The sequence below is a fragment of the Emydura macquarii genome, unplaced genomic scaffold, assembly GCF_026122565.2.
Source record: "Emydura macquarii macquarii isolate MOO-44397 ecotype Brisbane River unplaced genomic scaffold, CSIRO-AGI_Emac_v2 contig_3470, whole genome shotgun sequence".
NCBI lineage: Eukaryota > Metazoa > Chordata > Testudines > Chelidae > Emydura > Emydura macquarii.
The window spans coordinates 6601652-6617615 of record NW_027133607.1 but is presented as its reverse complement, the minus strand read 5'-3'; the positions used below and the strand labels follow the sequence as shown (position 1 = coordinate 6617615).

The window sequence follows — 15964 nt, the reverse complement described above, 5'->3', positions numbered from 1 at the left end:
TTCCCTTATCGATGCTTCAGCTAGTCCATTGTTCCTGGAAGAGCTGGTTTGTTTTATGCATGTCTTAGTGAGGTGTGAACTGCCTCTTTGCTTTTGGAGGTTTTGCCTGGATCCGTCTCAAGCCATGAGACACATGTTTGGGAATGCTACATAGCAGAGCCTCATAACCATACATATGACATTGCAACAAACACGTCACTATAACAATAAGGTTCAGTATGCCATGAGCGTTCCAAAAACATCTTACATGACACACTTTGCATTAAACAATACACAATTACACTATAAGGGTGAACATGAATGATACACAATCACACCATAAGGGTGTACATAGAGGTGCAGTTTGTCACAGTTGTCTCATCTTTTATAGACTGGAAGCTCTTTTGTGCAGGGATCACCTTTTTGTTCTGTGCTAGAGCAGTGCCTAGCCCATGACTAGGGCTCCTAAACACTGTGGTAATACAAATAATAAATAATATAGTCTGCATCTAAGGCTAAGAACGGTAGAGAGCCATGAGAGAGCCTGTGCTCTTGTAGGGCTGTAATCTGTAAAGTGTAAAAAAGCCAAAAATGACTGGGGAACGTAGAAAACTGAACCATAACAAACCATGAATCCCAGTGATGATTGAACCTGGTGATATTCTGAACAATACCTCTCACCCATGTTTGTAGCTGTTTCTGTTGACACCCACTGACTTTACAAATATTCTAAGTTTCAGAGTGACACACAGACAGTGACGGTCCTGGAATCTTACTGTATAGACAATATATAGGAGGCCGTTTGTTTTTTATTTTAAAATTTCCCTGGAATGTATGTGTTTATTACAAAAAAATATAGTTTTCTGGGTAAACATTGGGGTTAATGTTGGGGAATGGGAGAACAGAAAGAAAGCAACAAATAGAGAAAAGTAAAGAGGTGAAGATATCATCTCCTCCATTCTTCCATTTCTGGGACCACTCCAGAAGGTGAAATGGTGGCTCGGTTACCAAGCCCCCGTATCTCCTTCCGCAGCAGGGAGCCGGGTCTGTGGGGTCCACCCAGGGTACCATGCCGTGTCCAAAATTCTGGATAAACTTGGTAAAAAACAAAGAATAACTTTTGTAAAACCTGGGAGTCTTTCAGGAAAAAACGAACATAGACTATTTGAGAAATAGCGTGTGGTGACGTCATTAAAAATGGCCTCATAGTGGACGCACCCAGGGAAGTAAAATGAGGAGGAAAGGCCAGTTTCAGGGCACCCTGCACCCACAAACTCTGACAGAAGGCATATGACCCGGGGAGCCCTTTGACCAACAGAGAGAACATTCTCAGTGAGCCCATTGTTGGGCGGAGGGAGGGATGGCAGGCCCTGGAGGACCCCGCAACCCCAGCTCCACCACTCTGAGCAGACATGCCCCCGTGAGTGCTTTACCTGGGGGAGCGGACAGGCCCTGGGGCACCCTAGAGCCTCCCCCCCCCCCATGGGGACTCCTGTGAGCCCTTTGCCCCAGTAAAGTCCCCACAAGCCCTGCACCGCCACTGTGGGAGAACCGCCCTGGCTGGGACGGATCCCACGGCCACCAGACAAGGCGTACCCCAGTGAGCCCCACTGGTTCCCTCTCAGAGCCAATGAACAGGACAGGCCAATGAGCGCGCAGGAGAACGACATTTCCCGGCTTGCCACCCGGCTCCACGACATTTATAGCACCCAGCATGCAACGCTCCATCTAGCTCAATGGGGCCCGTGGCGAACTACTCTACCCAGCCTGCACAGCGCCAACCTTGCCCTTTCGTCCGCCCAGTCGTGGCGCTGTGCATTCTGGGACTTGTAGGGCCCGCCCGCTGGAAGTTTTCGGCGGAAAAAGTTTCCCGACCCCTTTGCCTTTCCTGGGCGGTTGCCCCGGTTACCGCGCGGTAGCCAATGGGAAGGGAGCTTGTATCGGTGGGAGGCGGGGCTTAGCCGGTTCCCGGCCAATGGTGGGTGGCGTTGCGGCCAGGTGAGCTGAGCGGACCGCGACCCACGAGTCTCCTTGGTGCTGTCCCCTGCCCGGCGGCGGCCTAGGCTAGCAGAGCAGCCCCGAGCCGAGCGTGAGCCGCCATGGGCGGCGGGAGCAGCTCCCGGCGCGTCACCTTCGAGGCGGATGAGAACGAGAACATCACGGTGGTGAAGGGCGTGCGGGTGAGAGAGGGGCCCCGGAACCAGGGGAGGCTCCGCCGCTGGCGGCGCTCAGGGACCCGTCCATCCGCCCCCACCCCGCCAGCTTCTCCCTCCCTCCCTTCCTCTTCCCCTCCACGTTTTCCCTTCTGCCCCTGCGAGCCCGGAGACCCGCTCAGCCCCCCACCCCCCATGCTCCTGTGTCTTCCACCCCCATTGCCCCGCAGACCCTCCCTTTGCCTCCTCCCGTCCCGCTCTTCGTCCCGTAGCCCCTCCCCCTCCTCCTGTCTCGGTGCCCCTCACCCTGTGTCCCTCTCTCTCCCCCACTCCCCTCTTCCTTCCCTCCTGCGTCCTCTTCCTCACCTCACCCTATTCTATTCTGTTCTTGGCACCCCCTGTTTCTTACCCCCTGGCCCACCCACCGAAACCCCTCATCTCTTTACCTGGGTATCTCTGCCTGAGGCCTGTCATCATTGTTAAGGCTGGGTCAGCGCATTGCACGAAGCTTAAGAATGTGGCAGCGAAGCGTTCCCCTGAACAGGGAGCTATCCTAGTCCTATCCAGTCCTATCCTAGTCATCAGGACTTGTATGGAAAGCTGATAGGAGAACGATAAGAGGAGGGACGCTGAGTTGGAAGAGGCTGCTGTCTCTCCTTGACTACTTATTTTCCTCTCACCCTTTCCACATGTACTATTTATTTCTCCCTCTCCTCTTCGTTCTGTCACTTATACACAAGCGTACACAAGATTTTTCTGTGATACTGAGTTTGAAATACCTTGTTCCCTACAACAAAAGATGAAAGTTTTATGAGACAAGGCAGTGTCGGGTTCTTGTTGGGTGGTAACAGGTTGCCCTTTTCTGCTACTCCGCCCAACCCCCATGGTTATCTGGTAGTCTCGGACACTGCAGTTTAATGTACATTTCTTCATTACCCAAGGAACGCATGGCATTTTAAATACCGGAGTTTGGTTTAAAGTAGCTCTTACATCATTGCTAATGTCAGTGTGACTGCACTGCATTGGGAAATGGATGTGACATTTTATAGAGTAGACTTGGTTTTAAAGTAGTGGGAATTATAACAATGTGGGTTCAGTTGTGATATAGGAAGGACAAATGCAGTTCATATTGTGTTTATATCTCTATCGAACAGATTTAGTATCTTGTTACTTGCAATGCCTCTTGTGCCCCAGTGCTGTAAATGCTTAAGCAAATGCTTATCATTACTCTAGTGAGTATCCCCAGCTTCTTCAGGAGTAACACTCACATGAGTAAAATTAAACATATGATAGAGGGTCAGAGCCATCGCTGGGTTGAGGTTGAGTAAGTCTTGCAAATAAGGAGGATGGAATAATTTTAAACCTTCAAGAGTATATTTGATCAAAGCAGGGAGATTGAATTAAGATTTTGTACCAATAAAATATTTTTAGTCAAGGTTTTATTAGTAATTGGTTTTGTATTTTGATAGAGTTAAAAATAGGTAATAGCTAATTAAAATCTAGTTTTCACAGGAGAATCAAAGCAGTAAATAATTAAGTTTTACTACTTTTTCCTTAAAAGGTGCGTTGGGGGAACGAAATACAGTTGTAAATTGGAACATTATAAATAGTTCATATTACTACCCATTTTACTAATATTACTGTTAAGTATTTCCCTGGGCTCAACTAGGCTTATTACAGACTAGGCCTGAAACTATGCATTCATTTCTTGTTCCCATTTCAATGCATATTCATTGAAACTATTAACAATTGTTGGAATTCTGTGCATATGCTGAGGTTAGAGTAGACTTTGTTGATGATTACACTTGCTGTTATTAGTATTGCAGTAGTGTCTAGAGAACCCAGTCAGGTCAAGGGTCCTTTGGGCTATGTGTTATGTAAACACAAAATATGATCCTTGATTAGGATCTAAATAACTAAGAAAAGAGAGACTGATGGACAAAATTTAAGCAACATGTCAAAAGTATAGAACTTATTTGTTACATTTCCTATGTTGCTCTAATTTGTTTTTATTTTATTTCTCCAGACCAATTCACCCCCACCCTGCTGCCTTTTGTCCACATTCTACAGCAAGCCCAAAATACCCTCATTCACTCTGCCCACCTTCAAAAAGAGCTTCAGGCTCTGTCCATCTGTAGAGGAAGAAAAAAAGGGGTGGAAGACCTATTGCTTTGCAAAGCTAATTCTAAATCTTTGATAACATTTTAGATGAGTTTGGTTTTTATTCTATTGTTTTATGTTGGATTTTTTTTCCTTTTTTGGTGACCAGTTTTATCTTGCTGTGTTTTATATTTTTTCCAGCTGTCTGAGAGTGTCATTGGTCGTATGAAGGAGCCTTCTTCACCCACTGCAAGACCACAGTTTCAGCAACGATCAGCATCTGGTGATCATGGCTCGCTCGGAGGTAGTGCAGGTATGGACACACTTTCTGGGAATTGGGGGAGAAATAGAGTATGATGAAGTTTTCAAATTACCACGATAAACTTGTTACCATTTTGTAGAGATGACTCTGATGGCTAATGTTCCTGCTGATCACTTTGTAAAAATGAGACAGTTTTTAGAATATTGTAATTTTTAAGTTATCCTATCTGATATTCTTTCTTTTGCCTGACATTGACAATAAACACTCACCAAACCCAAGTTATACTGATGGACTTGGTTTTGCTTGTTGTTCACCACTAAATGTTTTAAAATGCTTTATTAAACATACACAAAACAAATAAGGAAAAAAATCTAGTCAGAATACTCAAATAGTCTCAAATTTATCTTAATTTTTCTTTTCTGTGGTTGGATTGCTGTGCATGTTCTTGCTATTGTCGCTGGCCTCTTTCACGCAACATTTTGTTTAATAGTCAAAATTATGTAAGTTTTGTGTGTAGTTGATGAATGTACCGTCTCTGAAATTTCATTAAAGGGAAGCCAGGTATCTAAGTTGTATAGAATTTCATATAAGGAAAAATACCCCTTGTTAAAATTTTTCTAAATTACATTGAATATCCATTCAAGGGAAGAAAATAAAATGTTAATTTAGGAAGTAGCTCTCAAGTTCTGATGATAAAATTTTTTTTTTTTTTTTTTTTGGTGGTCAAAATCAAGCATCAGTATTGTTTTATTAGCGATATAGAACATATGCTTTAAGAAGGATACTTTATTTCTTGTCTTGACCTTGATGAAAATAAGTATGATTGTAGCTCATACTAAATGATGATTATCCAAGATTATTATTTATTTGTATTTTGCTAGTGCCCAGAAGTCCCAATTAGGATCAAGGCCTCATTTTGCCAAGCACCATACAAACACCTATTGAAAATGGCCTCTGTGCCAAAGAGCTTGTGATGTGAATTGAGACAAGATGCAACAAATGTAGAGAGGAGAGAGGACAAGGATAATGGTGATAGCAGCATACAATTATGTGACAATTAGTAGGTTTCAAGTAAAACTTTATTTTCTAAATATACCAGAAATATTAATGATATCAGTATTCCCTAATAGCCATTTTCCTAGCTGCTATCAGTTGCCAGATTATCACAGACACTGTGGTAGAAATGAATCTTGAGGCAAGGTTTCAATGAGGTGAATGTAGCATCTTTCATCTACTGTACTTGAGTGCATTACAAATATTAAGCATCACAACAATCCTGTTAAGGCACTATCCCCAGTTTACAGAAAGGGAAATATTGATACAGATTTTGCGTAGGGACAGTCTGGTTTGGCCAATGTACATGGCAGAGGGGCATATATGATGGCATATATTATATTAGTAGATGTGCAGGTGAATGAGCTCCTTATGGTGTGGCTGATGTGGTTAGGACCTGTGATGGTGTCACTAGAGTCGACAACAACGGGGTTTGTTGCAGGGATAGGTTCCTGGGTTAGTGTTCTTGTTGTATGATGTACAGTTGCTGGTGAGTATTTGCTTCAGGTTGGGGGGCTGTCTGTAAGGAAGGATAGGTCTGCCTCCCACGGCTTGAGCGAGTGAGGGATCATCTTCTAGGATAGGTTGTAGATCCTTAATGATGTGTTGGAGAGATTTTAGCTAGGGGCTGTCAGTGATGGCCAGTGGTGTTCTGTTGTTTTCTTTGTTGGGTCTGTTCAATAGTAGGTGACTTCCGAGTACCCGTCTGGCTCTGTCAATTTGTTTCTTCACCTCTCCAGGTGGGTATTGTAGTTTTAAGAATGTTTTATGGAGATCCTGTAGGTGTTTGTCTCTGTCTGAGGGATCAGAGCAAATCCGGTTGTCTACAGCCAACCCCTAAGATACAATGGATCGTGTAATGTGTCCAGGGTGGAAGCTGGAGGCATGAAGGTATGATTTGCGGTCAGTTGGTTTTCAGTATAGAGTGGTATTAATGTGACCATCCTTTATTTGTATTGTAGTGTCCAGAAAGTGGATTTCTTGTGTGAACTGATCCAGGCTGAGGTTGATGGTGGGGTGGAAATTATTGAAATCCCGGTGGAATTCTTCGAGGGACTCTTTCCCGTGGGTCCAGATGATGAAAATTCATCAATGTAGTGTAGGTAAAGTAGAGGTGCTTGGGGACGAGTTTCAAGGAAACGGTGTTCTAGGTCAGCCATAAAAATGTTGGCATATTGTGGGGCCATGCGGGTGCCCATAGCTGTGCCACTGACTTGAAGGTATAGATTGCCTCCGAATCTGAAGTAGTTGTGGGTCAGGACAAAGTCACAAAGTTCAGCTACCAGGTGTTCCATATCATCAGGGAAAATGTTCCTGATGGCTTGTAGTCCATCTTTGTGTGAAATGTTGGTGTAGAGAGCTTCTACATCCATAGTAGCTAGGATGGTGTTTTCTGGGAGATCACCGATGGATTGTAGTTTTCTTAGGAAGTCAGTGGTATCACGAAGATAGCTAGGTGTGCTGGTGGCTTGAAACAGTAGCTGTGTTGATTTAAGAAGCTCACGATCAGGTGGACTGCACCCTTTATCTTTGTATATTCCAGATTAATTTGTTCACCTGTGTAGCCCACACTTGGTTAAAGAAGTAAGGGAAAGAATTATTTTAGTTCTTTTTCCTGTGGTCAAAAACTCTTAAGTAGGAAAAATTTAGTAGAGTTTTCTGAAGCTGCTAGCTGAGGAGTAACAGGTTACATTTCTTGCAAGAATATGTGTCTTGTTGCTTGTCAGTGATTGTTGACCTCAATTAGAAAAAAAAAATGAAGTTACGTTATATACAACTATAATGAAATCTGAAGTCTGAATACTATATCTTAAACCATCATAGGTTGCTTGAGACACTTTCAGTGTTTTGAGCAACATTAAATGTACTGAAATATTTAACAAGTATGAAATCTTTCAAGTATATCTATAATTCCTAGGGCAATACTGATGAAGAGTAATTTGATCAGACTATTTAAGTGCTCTTTCTGCATGTGTATTATATCTGAAGCTTAGTCATAATAGACCAAGGGAATGATTTAATTCATTTTAGCTTTACTGGATTACTATAAACTTAATATTCTATTTAGAATAAAAACCCCCAAAGCAACAACCCAAATTACAAGGGAAAAAAAAAAGCTTTCATTCCTGGCCAACATTTCTTCCCTTATGGGAACAGATTCTTCCTGAGTTTGAAGGCTTTTTTCCTCTTTTATTTTTGTTCCTAATAATATCTATTATTCATTATTTGTATTAAAGTAGTACCTAGAGGAATCAATTAAGTATTGGGCTCCACTGTGCTAGGGACTGTACAAACAAGTATTAAAACAGCCTCTGTCCCCCCAGCACACAAATTGCAGAAATAGAACGTTCAGCACAAGAGAAAAATGTGACAAGAAAGTCTGGTCCTTTTGAGTGAAAACAATACCCTTAATTATGTGTGTTGCTGTGTGAGTGGGTATACAGATCTTTTGTTGCACCCAGAGGAGCCCTCAAACACCTGATACACCCTACCCCAGAGGTGTCCTTATAAATAAGCCCCGTCAAAATAGACAATGGTCTAGGATTTCAAGGGTTAACTTATTCTCAGAATTTGGAGGTAACTTACGGAGATGCTCCTCATTGGGAGCTAACTAGATGCAACTGAACCTATATCATAGTTTTTAAGTCCAGAAGGGACCATTATGATCATCTAGTCTGACCGCCTGTATAACACTAGCCAGACCTAGAATTTCTCTTTGAACTACAGCATACCTTTAGGAAGACATCCAGTCTTGTTTTAAACACTTCAGCATCATCAAAGGAAGAGTCCTATTGCTCAGAGAATAGAAAAACAACTGGTTTGTGCTCATCAGGAATCAGATCAGGGAGCTTCAGGGAAAATATATGAGCTATTGTATGTGGCTTGTACTTCCTATTTGTATGGTTTTCAGTTCATAGTTTGTAAATGTGCATGGAAGAGTGCAGCTAGATTTTGCCAAGTTAGTGCCAATTTGGGTTAATTCAGAGCTCCTCTGCAAGTAAAGCCTCATCCTTTGCTAATCTTGCACTCTGAAAAGAATTGTTTCTTTTAATTTACCATGTGATGACCATTTTAAAGAAACAGAAAAGTTTGTTTTATACATGGAAATAAAATCTGACATGGTCATGCTTGAACTGTCATATTTTGTAAAAAGGATCCAGGAAGACCACTCTTAATCTTGAAAAAATGTACACATTTAATTAAAACTTTTGGTTGTTTGGTGATGGCAAATTTAATTTACAGTTCCCTGAAAAGATTTGCTAAATTGCATTAAAGGGCTGGCTGATCAGATAGAGATTAGAAGTCATCACAGGATTGCTTGCTAAAGATCTCAACGCAGTTTAGTTGTGTAGGGATTTGTCCTAGCATCCTTGACAAAATATTCACACCCCTGTTGTCTTGCAGCATGTTTATGCCAGTTGGTTGTCACATTCTTTCCCAGATGTGGCTTTGTTTTCAGTGGTGCATAGTTTGAAATGCTTTAGGTGAAAGGTTCAATATCAGTGAACATTTTTGTTATTAGGGGCGAAATGTATCCTAACCAACTAATCTGCCAAAGTTGTCAAACTCTTCATTTTGTCACTGTAATTTTTAACCTGACACTCATGTCACTAGATGCCCGAAGTATGTGGAACACACAGGCCTGCATAGGAAATGAGAAAGACCTCTTAATTTATGCACTGCATATCTTAATTGAGAGGAATGTCAAAAACCATTTTGGTGGGTATATATTTCAGTGCAAAATAGTATTAAAATTAGAAGCAAAAAGACAAATGGATGTTATGGTAATCAGCGATAGGGTGAAAAAACCTAATACATTCAATCTCCTGAAAGTGCAATATAGTTCCCTATTCTCCACAATAAAGGATGTATTCCTTTTAATTTGTGTTATTAAAACAATTTTAGTGTGTATTTTAGAATGTATAACCTGATAAGAATACTTAAAGCTTAGTAAATAATTATTGGCTATCCTTAAACTTTCTGCCGTCTTGGTGCTTTCTCTGGGGCAGATGGAAATGCACTGTTTTGATTGGGTAGTGGTAGGTGAACTAATAGCTTGTTTATACAATTACTGAATAGCAAAGCAGGATGTGAATGTACAGCACACTCGCTCGTCGTGTGGACCCTGCTACTGCACATTAAAAGTTCTGTTGTGTGCTTCGATATATTCCCAGCTCTGGAACCTTTAGTACATTGAAGCAAGATCTGAAGTTCTGTGTCTGGGAGGACAGATTGTTAAGGGACATAGTGAAAAACAATTCATGATTGTTGGTGGTATTCAGAGAGTAGCTGTAGATGGTGGAGCACCGCTTCTAGGCCCGAGAAACAAGCACTGACTGGTGAGATTGCATTGTAATACTGGTTTGGGATGATGGATGTGGCCTTTCGCATCTGAAAGTTCTGTTTCTGGATCTGTGTGCCGAGGTCACTCCTGCTCAAGGACACCAGAATGAGAGCTGCATTGACAGTTGAGAAGCAAATGGCAATTGCACTCTGGTAGTTTGCAGCATGGGATTGCTACTGGTTAGTGGGAAATCATTTTGGAGTTGGAAAATCTACAGTGGGAGCTGTTGTAATGTAAGTGTGCAGGACCATTAATTGTATTCTGCTATGCAGGACTGTGGCTCTCAGCAGTGTGGAGGGCATAGCAGATAGATTTGTAGCTGTTGAGTTCCTGAACTGTGGTGGGCTGATAGATCAGTGGTTCCCAACCTTTTTGGTTCAAGGGCCACAGATATCATTTTTAGTACCCTGAAGGGCCACCAGTCTCCTCCACCAGTTCCTCCTTTGCCCCCCACTGTAGCTGGACAGAATGAGTTCAATGAGGAGGTTGCCTCCCTCCTCACTGATCTCCCATCCCCCTGGCTGCAGCAGAGAAACCGTACGTGTCCTATAACGCCGTGTGCTCCACCTAGGTTCCTAGGCAGTGGCTCCCTTCTGCAGCCAGGGGGATGGGAGATCAGTGCTCCCCTCCTTCTAGCTCCACCAGGGATCCTAGAACCTAGGGACCCAGGCAGAGTGCTTTGCTCTCTGCTGGAGCTGGGGAGGGGAGCACTGATCTCCTCTCTCTCAGGCACTGGGGTCTCTGCTGGAGCCAAGGGACCCAGGGAGTGTTTTGCTGTGCTCCCTGCTACAGCCAGAGGGAGGAGAGCACTGATCTCCTGTCCCCTTGGCTGCATCAAGGAGCCTGCAGTGGTCCTTTAGACTCGCGGCATTGCTCTTTGCCTGGGTCCTTAAGCAGCAGCTCCCTTCTGCAGCCAGTGGGAGAGGAGCGGCAGGCCACTTTGAAAGCTCCTGCGGGCCACAGGTTAGGAACCACTGTGATGTATGGTATGCATATTCCTATTTTGGTACCAGCTCACTTTGCCACAGAGTACATCAATAGAAAGGGCTACTTTTCTGTAGTTATGCACGCATTGGTGGATCACTGGGGACACTTCATTTATACCAGTTTGGACTGGTCAGGGATGGTGCGTGATGGTCGCATGTTTAAGAACACAATATTGTTCAGAAAGCAGCAAGCAGGAACATTCTTTCCTGACTGGTGGATTACCATTGGTGATATTGAAATGCCAGGAATGTTCCTGGGAGACCCAGCCTACTGCTTGTTCTTCCGGCTTATGAAGCCATACATGGTCACCTTGACAGCATCAAGGAAAAATTCAGCTACGACCTCAGCAGGTGCAGAATGACAGTGGAATCTGCTTTTGGTAGATTGAAAGGATGCTAGCGGTGTTTACTCACAAGATTGGGTCTCGGTGAGAAAAATATCCCAATGCTTATAACTATCTGTTATGTCCTACATAATATCTGTGAGGCAAAGGGGGAAACTGCTTGCAGGATCTTGCTAAACATGTCATTCTTAGCCCTCTTCTTTCTCCTCCTCATCAAGGTCAGGCATTCTGATGGTGTGGAGGGGGCAGTCCTCAAGGCTGCAACAGCAGGAGCTGCAGATAAAACAGACAGATGTATTGTTGGATTTACAGCCACAATGGACAATAAAAGATGAATTTCAAAACTCCTTTCCCTTAGTCTCAATTTCTTTAAAGACATGTTTATTGACACTTCAGCTTTGGCGTGCCTCTGCACAGCACAGCTCTTGAGTTCCAGTCATGATGGAATATGACCCAGAAGGATGTGGGGGAGGGAAGGAGGAAGGCATTAAGATTTTAGTTTTTGTGAAACAATAAAATTTCAGTCCCTATTTCCATGGGTGCAAGTATAGGGCAATGGCACTGAATACTGGTACTGTTTTCCACAAGTGATGGTGATTTATCTGATATATCTGAGGATAACAAAGGCACAGAGAGCACAACTGCTGCTGGCATCCCAAAGCTATGTGGGCCCATGTGTCACTAGCCTATTTACTGTAATGGTGCCAGCCAAACTTATTTTGGAGTGGCATGGGATGGTGTCCTAACATGGAGGAAATCATGACTTGGAGGAGGAACTTGAAGGGAGACCAGCCCAGCTCAGGAGGGAAACAGACAGTGGAGATGAACTGAGCTGCTCTCTGAACTCCGGAGGTGGAGTTTTGCAGTAGCTCCTGAGGCCTGGCTGTAATGTCATTACTGTACTCAAAGGGAAGAGACTTGCCAGTCTCAGAAGGTCTGAGACTTTGTCTTTTATTCCAGCTACTTTACCCATTGGGAAACACTGGAATCCAATGGAGTGGCTGAGCTTGGATTCCCCTGCTGGGCACTTCTCTAGTAGGTGCCAAAGACAGAAGCAAACCCCTGGTATGGAGAGTCTAGAGGAGAGAGGGCCTTGAGGATAGAAGGGTCAAGATTTCATGCCAGGGGGCAGACCTAAAGCCCCCTGGCCTAACCCAGAGGGCTACCCCATTGCTGGACTCTTTATATACCCTGGAAATATCATACATAAAAGACGTGATTTGGCCAGAGTGCTGAGTCACAAAAAGGGCAGATCACTTCAGGACCAGAGTGGCTGCCAACAGAGGGTGCCATGAAAAAGAGAACCTGCCAGGCCCTCGCTGACTATTGGGTGGTACCTGCAGTGAGTGACCCCCTTCACAAACTATATGGATTTTGTGCTCAAAAACAGCCCTCCCTCATCCCCCAGCACTAACTAACTAGTGGGAAACCAAAAATAAAAAGTTGCTGGCAGCTGGCTTATGATTCTGTTGTTGAGGTTCTCAGAGCGCTAGTATTTTAGGTGTAGTCTCTCTGGCTATCTCAACTAAAAGTGTGGAATGATATTTTTAAGCTAGAGAAGAGGAGGGATTTCCAGTACTGCATGATTTAGATCATAGAACATTCTGCCAAACAAAGATGTAGTGTGTAGCAGTGAGTTTAAGAACAGAATGGTATGTGTTATATGCAGGGCTCCTAGCACTGCTGTGATGAAGTGCACTCACGTCTTGTGAACATTTCCTCTTGGCTGGATGAAATCCTGCACTCTTTCCTTTTCCTGTCCCTCCTACCCGCATTGGCTGTTGTCCTTGTCAGGTGGGTCTTCAGTGGCTCAGCCATCTGGCTAAGTCACACAGTTAAATATCCATGAACGAACTCCTCCTGGAGTAACAAAGTCCAACAGATGGTTGGCCCTCTTGGGGGACTTCAGCCCCGTCTCTGGGCCTTTTTAAATTCTAACCTTTCTTGGGCTTTTAGTACCAAGTCTTATCACCTTCTTGGGGCTTAGGTCACTTCCTCAGTGGCCAGCGGGGGGAGACCCAGGATCACCCATGATTTTGGTACCAACCCAGGGACCCTATAAACAGTAGCCATGTACTGCTTCCTTTTAATAGTTGCTGCTGCCTTCCCTGGGCTGCTTCCCACTCGGTCCCATCATCTTCTTGGGTTCTTATCTGTTTCCTGTTTGAGCGGGGTCTCTCCCAGGCCACCTTGCTCTCCCACGGACATAGTGCTGTCCATACCGGCGTTTCTGTTGGTCAAACTTACGTTGGTCATGGGTGTGTTTTTTATCACACTTCTGGCTGACAAAAGTTTTACAGACAAAAGTGCTAGTGCTTGGACATAGCCTAACACTGGAAGCTGTTGGGGGAGATGGACTGGAACATGGAGTGAGTGGGGATGCTGGGAGGCTGAGAGAGGATTTGGAGCAGATTGGGACTGACTGGATAGGAGACTGGTAACCATTGTAGTGTTGTGAAGGGGAGTGGAGCGGGGAGGAGAGACCAGTTGGATCTGAAGGGGGAAAACTTGGAACTGGTTGGGCAATGAGACGTGGACAAGGAGTCAGGGAGGGCAGAGAGACAGATTGGATGAGGAGCCTGTTAAACAGTTTGCCTGCCACTTTAACATGTCAGCCATTGCAGTGGGCCAACAAATGAAGTCTGGGTGGGCTAAGAATGTGTTGTTACGGTGTAATGCTAGCATTCTAGGTGAGGTTTCTCCGTTTTGGTAATTAGTTCTAGGAGGGTAAAGGGATATGTCATTTAGAATAGAAGTCATGGAAGTTATCTGTTACACACACATGTATGTGAGAGAGAGTTGCTTATGCACTCTCTCTCTCTCTAAAAAAAACTCTCTTTTAAAAGTGGTTTTCTTTAGCTTTGCCTTAACCAGCATCCAAAAATCTTAGCATGTCAAAACTACTGAATTCTTATGTATAATCAGAGATTGTACTATGTGGTAATAGGATCATGCTTATCAGAGTTACCTGTAAATTGGCATGGCCTGTCAGCCAAATGAAAATCAACTGCAGTGTGTTAGGAGAGTTTACTACATTTAACTGAATTCACTAGTGATTTTAAACCAAAATCTTTATTCTTCAGTCAGATGAAGAGGGAAAACCTTTTGAATTGTACAGGTTCTTATTTCTTTACAATAGTAAAGGAAAAAAATACATTCTATATGATAAATCCTTAAGAACATAGCTATTCAGAGCTCCATTCATCCTGCTAAAGTAATGAGGCTTCATGGCTATAACAGGAGGTGCTTGTTTTCTATCAGTGATGACTTATGTGCAGCTTAAAGGATCTTTAATGTAGTATTAAAGAACATTTTAGAGGTATGGATCTGCTGTTGATCACATCAGCATGAAAAGAAAGGGTTTGTTTTATTATCTTCCACCTGCAGGTACAGGCTGCAACTAAGTGTTCCTAAAGCTCTTCATCAGCTGTCAGATCAGACAGGTTAAGTGTGCTGTATAGTGCTTCTTCCCCGAAAGCTCTCTAATAGCTGTTTATTAGTTAAACAGGAGGTAACCACTTATATTTTTTCCTATCTCAAGGGGGACAATAAGCAGTATCTACTAATACATTGATCTTGTTTCCTGAAAGTGGCTTGGATGTGTTTAAGATCTTTGACCTTCTGTTCAGAAATGACACTGAAACTTAGAGACACCTTCAGAAGTTAAAAATTGCACACCTCTCTGTATAACTTCATCTATTATTACAGCAGTTTTAAGTGTTACTTATAACTGAAAGATTAGAAAGGAAAAATAATTCTCCAATTTTTCCAGTTAAGCAGTATGCAGTTAATAGTACTTTGTGTAGAATCACCTCTACTGCTTCTTTTCAGTCACTAAAAACAACGAGAGTTCTGTGTCATTTTAAAGGCTAACAAATTTAATATTTGCAGGCATAAGTTTTTGAGATACTTCACCTCTCTTCTTCAGATGCAGTAATACAGAAAATAGGTAACACAAAGGCATCTTATAGATATCCAGGTGCATTTCAGTCACTGAATCAGTTTCCACTGTTGATGGAAATGTCATTCACCAATAGGGAGAGAGGAAGAGTTGGGAGGGCAGGGGACTAGAGGATTCTGAAAATTATATTAAAACTGCTAATAATGTCAAGGGAGTGAGTCCAAGGGGCAGGTGTGTCTCAACTTTTGAGACATCTTAAAAAAAATTCTGCATTGCATTTGGCCCTTCAAAAAAATCAAGTTAAAAATGATTATTGGGGGAGGAGGAGGATGTTCTGTGTCCTTGCTGGAGACTTGAGTCTCTTCCTCTTTGCAACCCTCAGCTTCAATTAAGTATTTTGTTGTTGTTAACTAATGCTCTGGTTGAAGAGCTTCCTTTCAGTGCTTTATTGAACTATTAAGTGCTCACTGAACGTGGAACCAGTGACACAAGGTCATTTTGATCTGTATACTCCTAATTTAGGAGTGGAGTATATTCTTTTCACTATATTCTAGTGCAGTGGTTTGGAGAACAAGTGGTTGGAATTGAACACTAATTTAGTATGGCAGAGTAAATGACTACTCTGTTATTTGTACCTGTTCTTTATCCTTGGGATCATTATCATTTGTCCCTTCTAGCCTTATCTATGAATCTTGCTGGACCTTGTATTATAGTCGTGCATCATCTCCCTGCTAGGATTGAGAAATACTGCCTTTGTGAGGTTCTCTCATGCAGGATGAATATGCTTCTTTCTGTCACTGTTGGATCTAGCTTGTTACAAGAACAAGACTAGCTCTGTTTT

At 43.1% G+C, this 15964-nt stretch overlaps 1 protein-coding gene and 1 long non-coding RNA gene across 3 annotated transcripts in view; one reads left to right on the top strand and one right to left on the bottom strand.

Moving 5' to 3' along the window:
* Nucleotides 1-765: 765 nt before the first annotated feature.
* On the bottom strand, nt 766-2712 carry LOC137144542 (uncharacterized). The gene is made up of 2 exons (XR_010917422.1): nt 2579-2712; nt 766-1074 (listed from the first exon to the last, which is right to left on the bottom strand). It is a non-coding gene; the product is annotated as an uncharacterized lncRNA (long non-coding RNA).
* The window catches only part of CHCHD3 (coiled-coil-helix-coiled-coil-helix domain containing 3), a 257774-nt gene continuing 243737 nt past the window's right edge, over nt 1928-15964 (top strand). Inside the window, exons 1-2 of one of the 2 annotated variants that reach the window (XM_067534919.1) lie at nt 1928-2159; nt 4434-4545. In XM_067534919.1, the coding sequence (XP_067391020.1) occupies nt 2079-2159; nt 4434-4545 (193 nt within the window). In that variant the 5' untranslated portion in view covers nt 1928-2078. The remainder of the gene's footprint in view (nt 2160-4433; nt 4546-15964) is intronic. The other variant, XM_067534918.1, reaches the window with a different exon arrangement.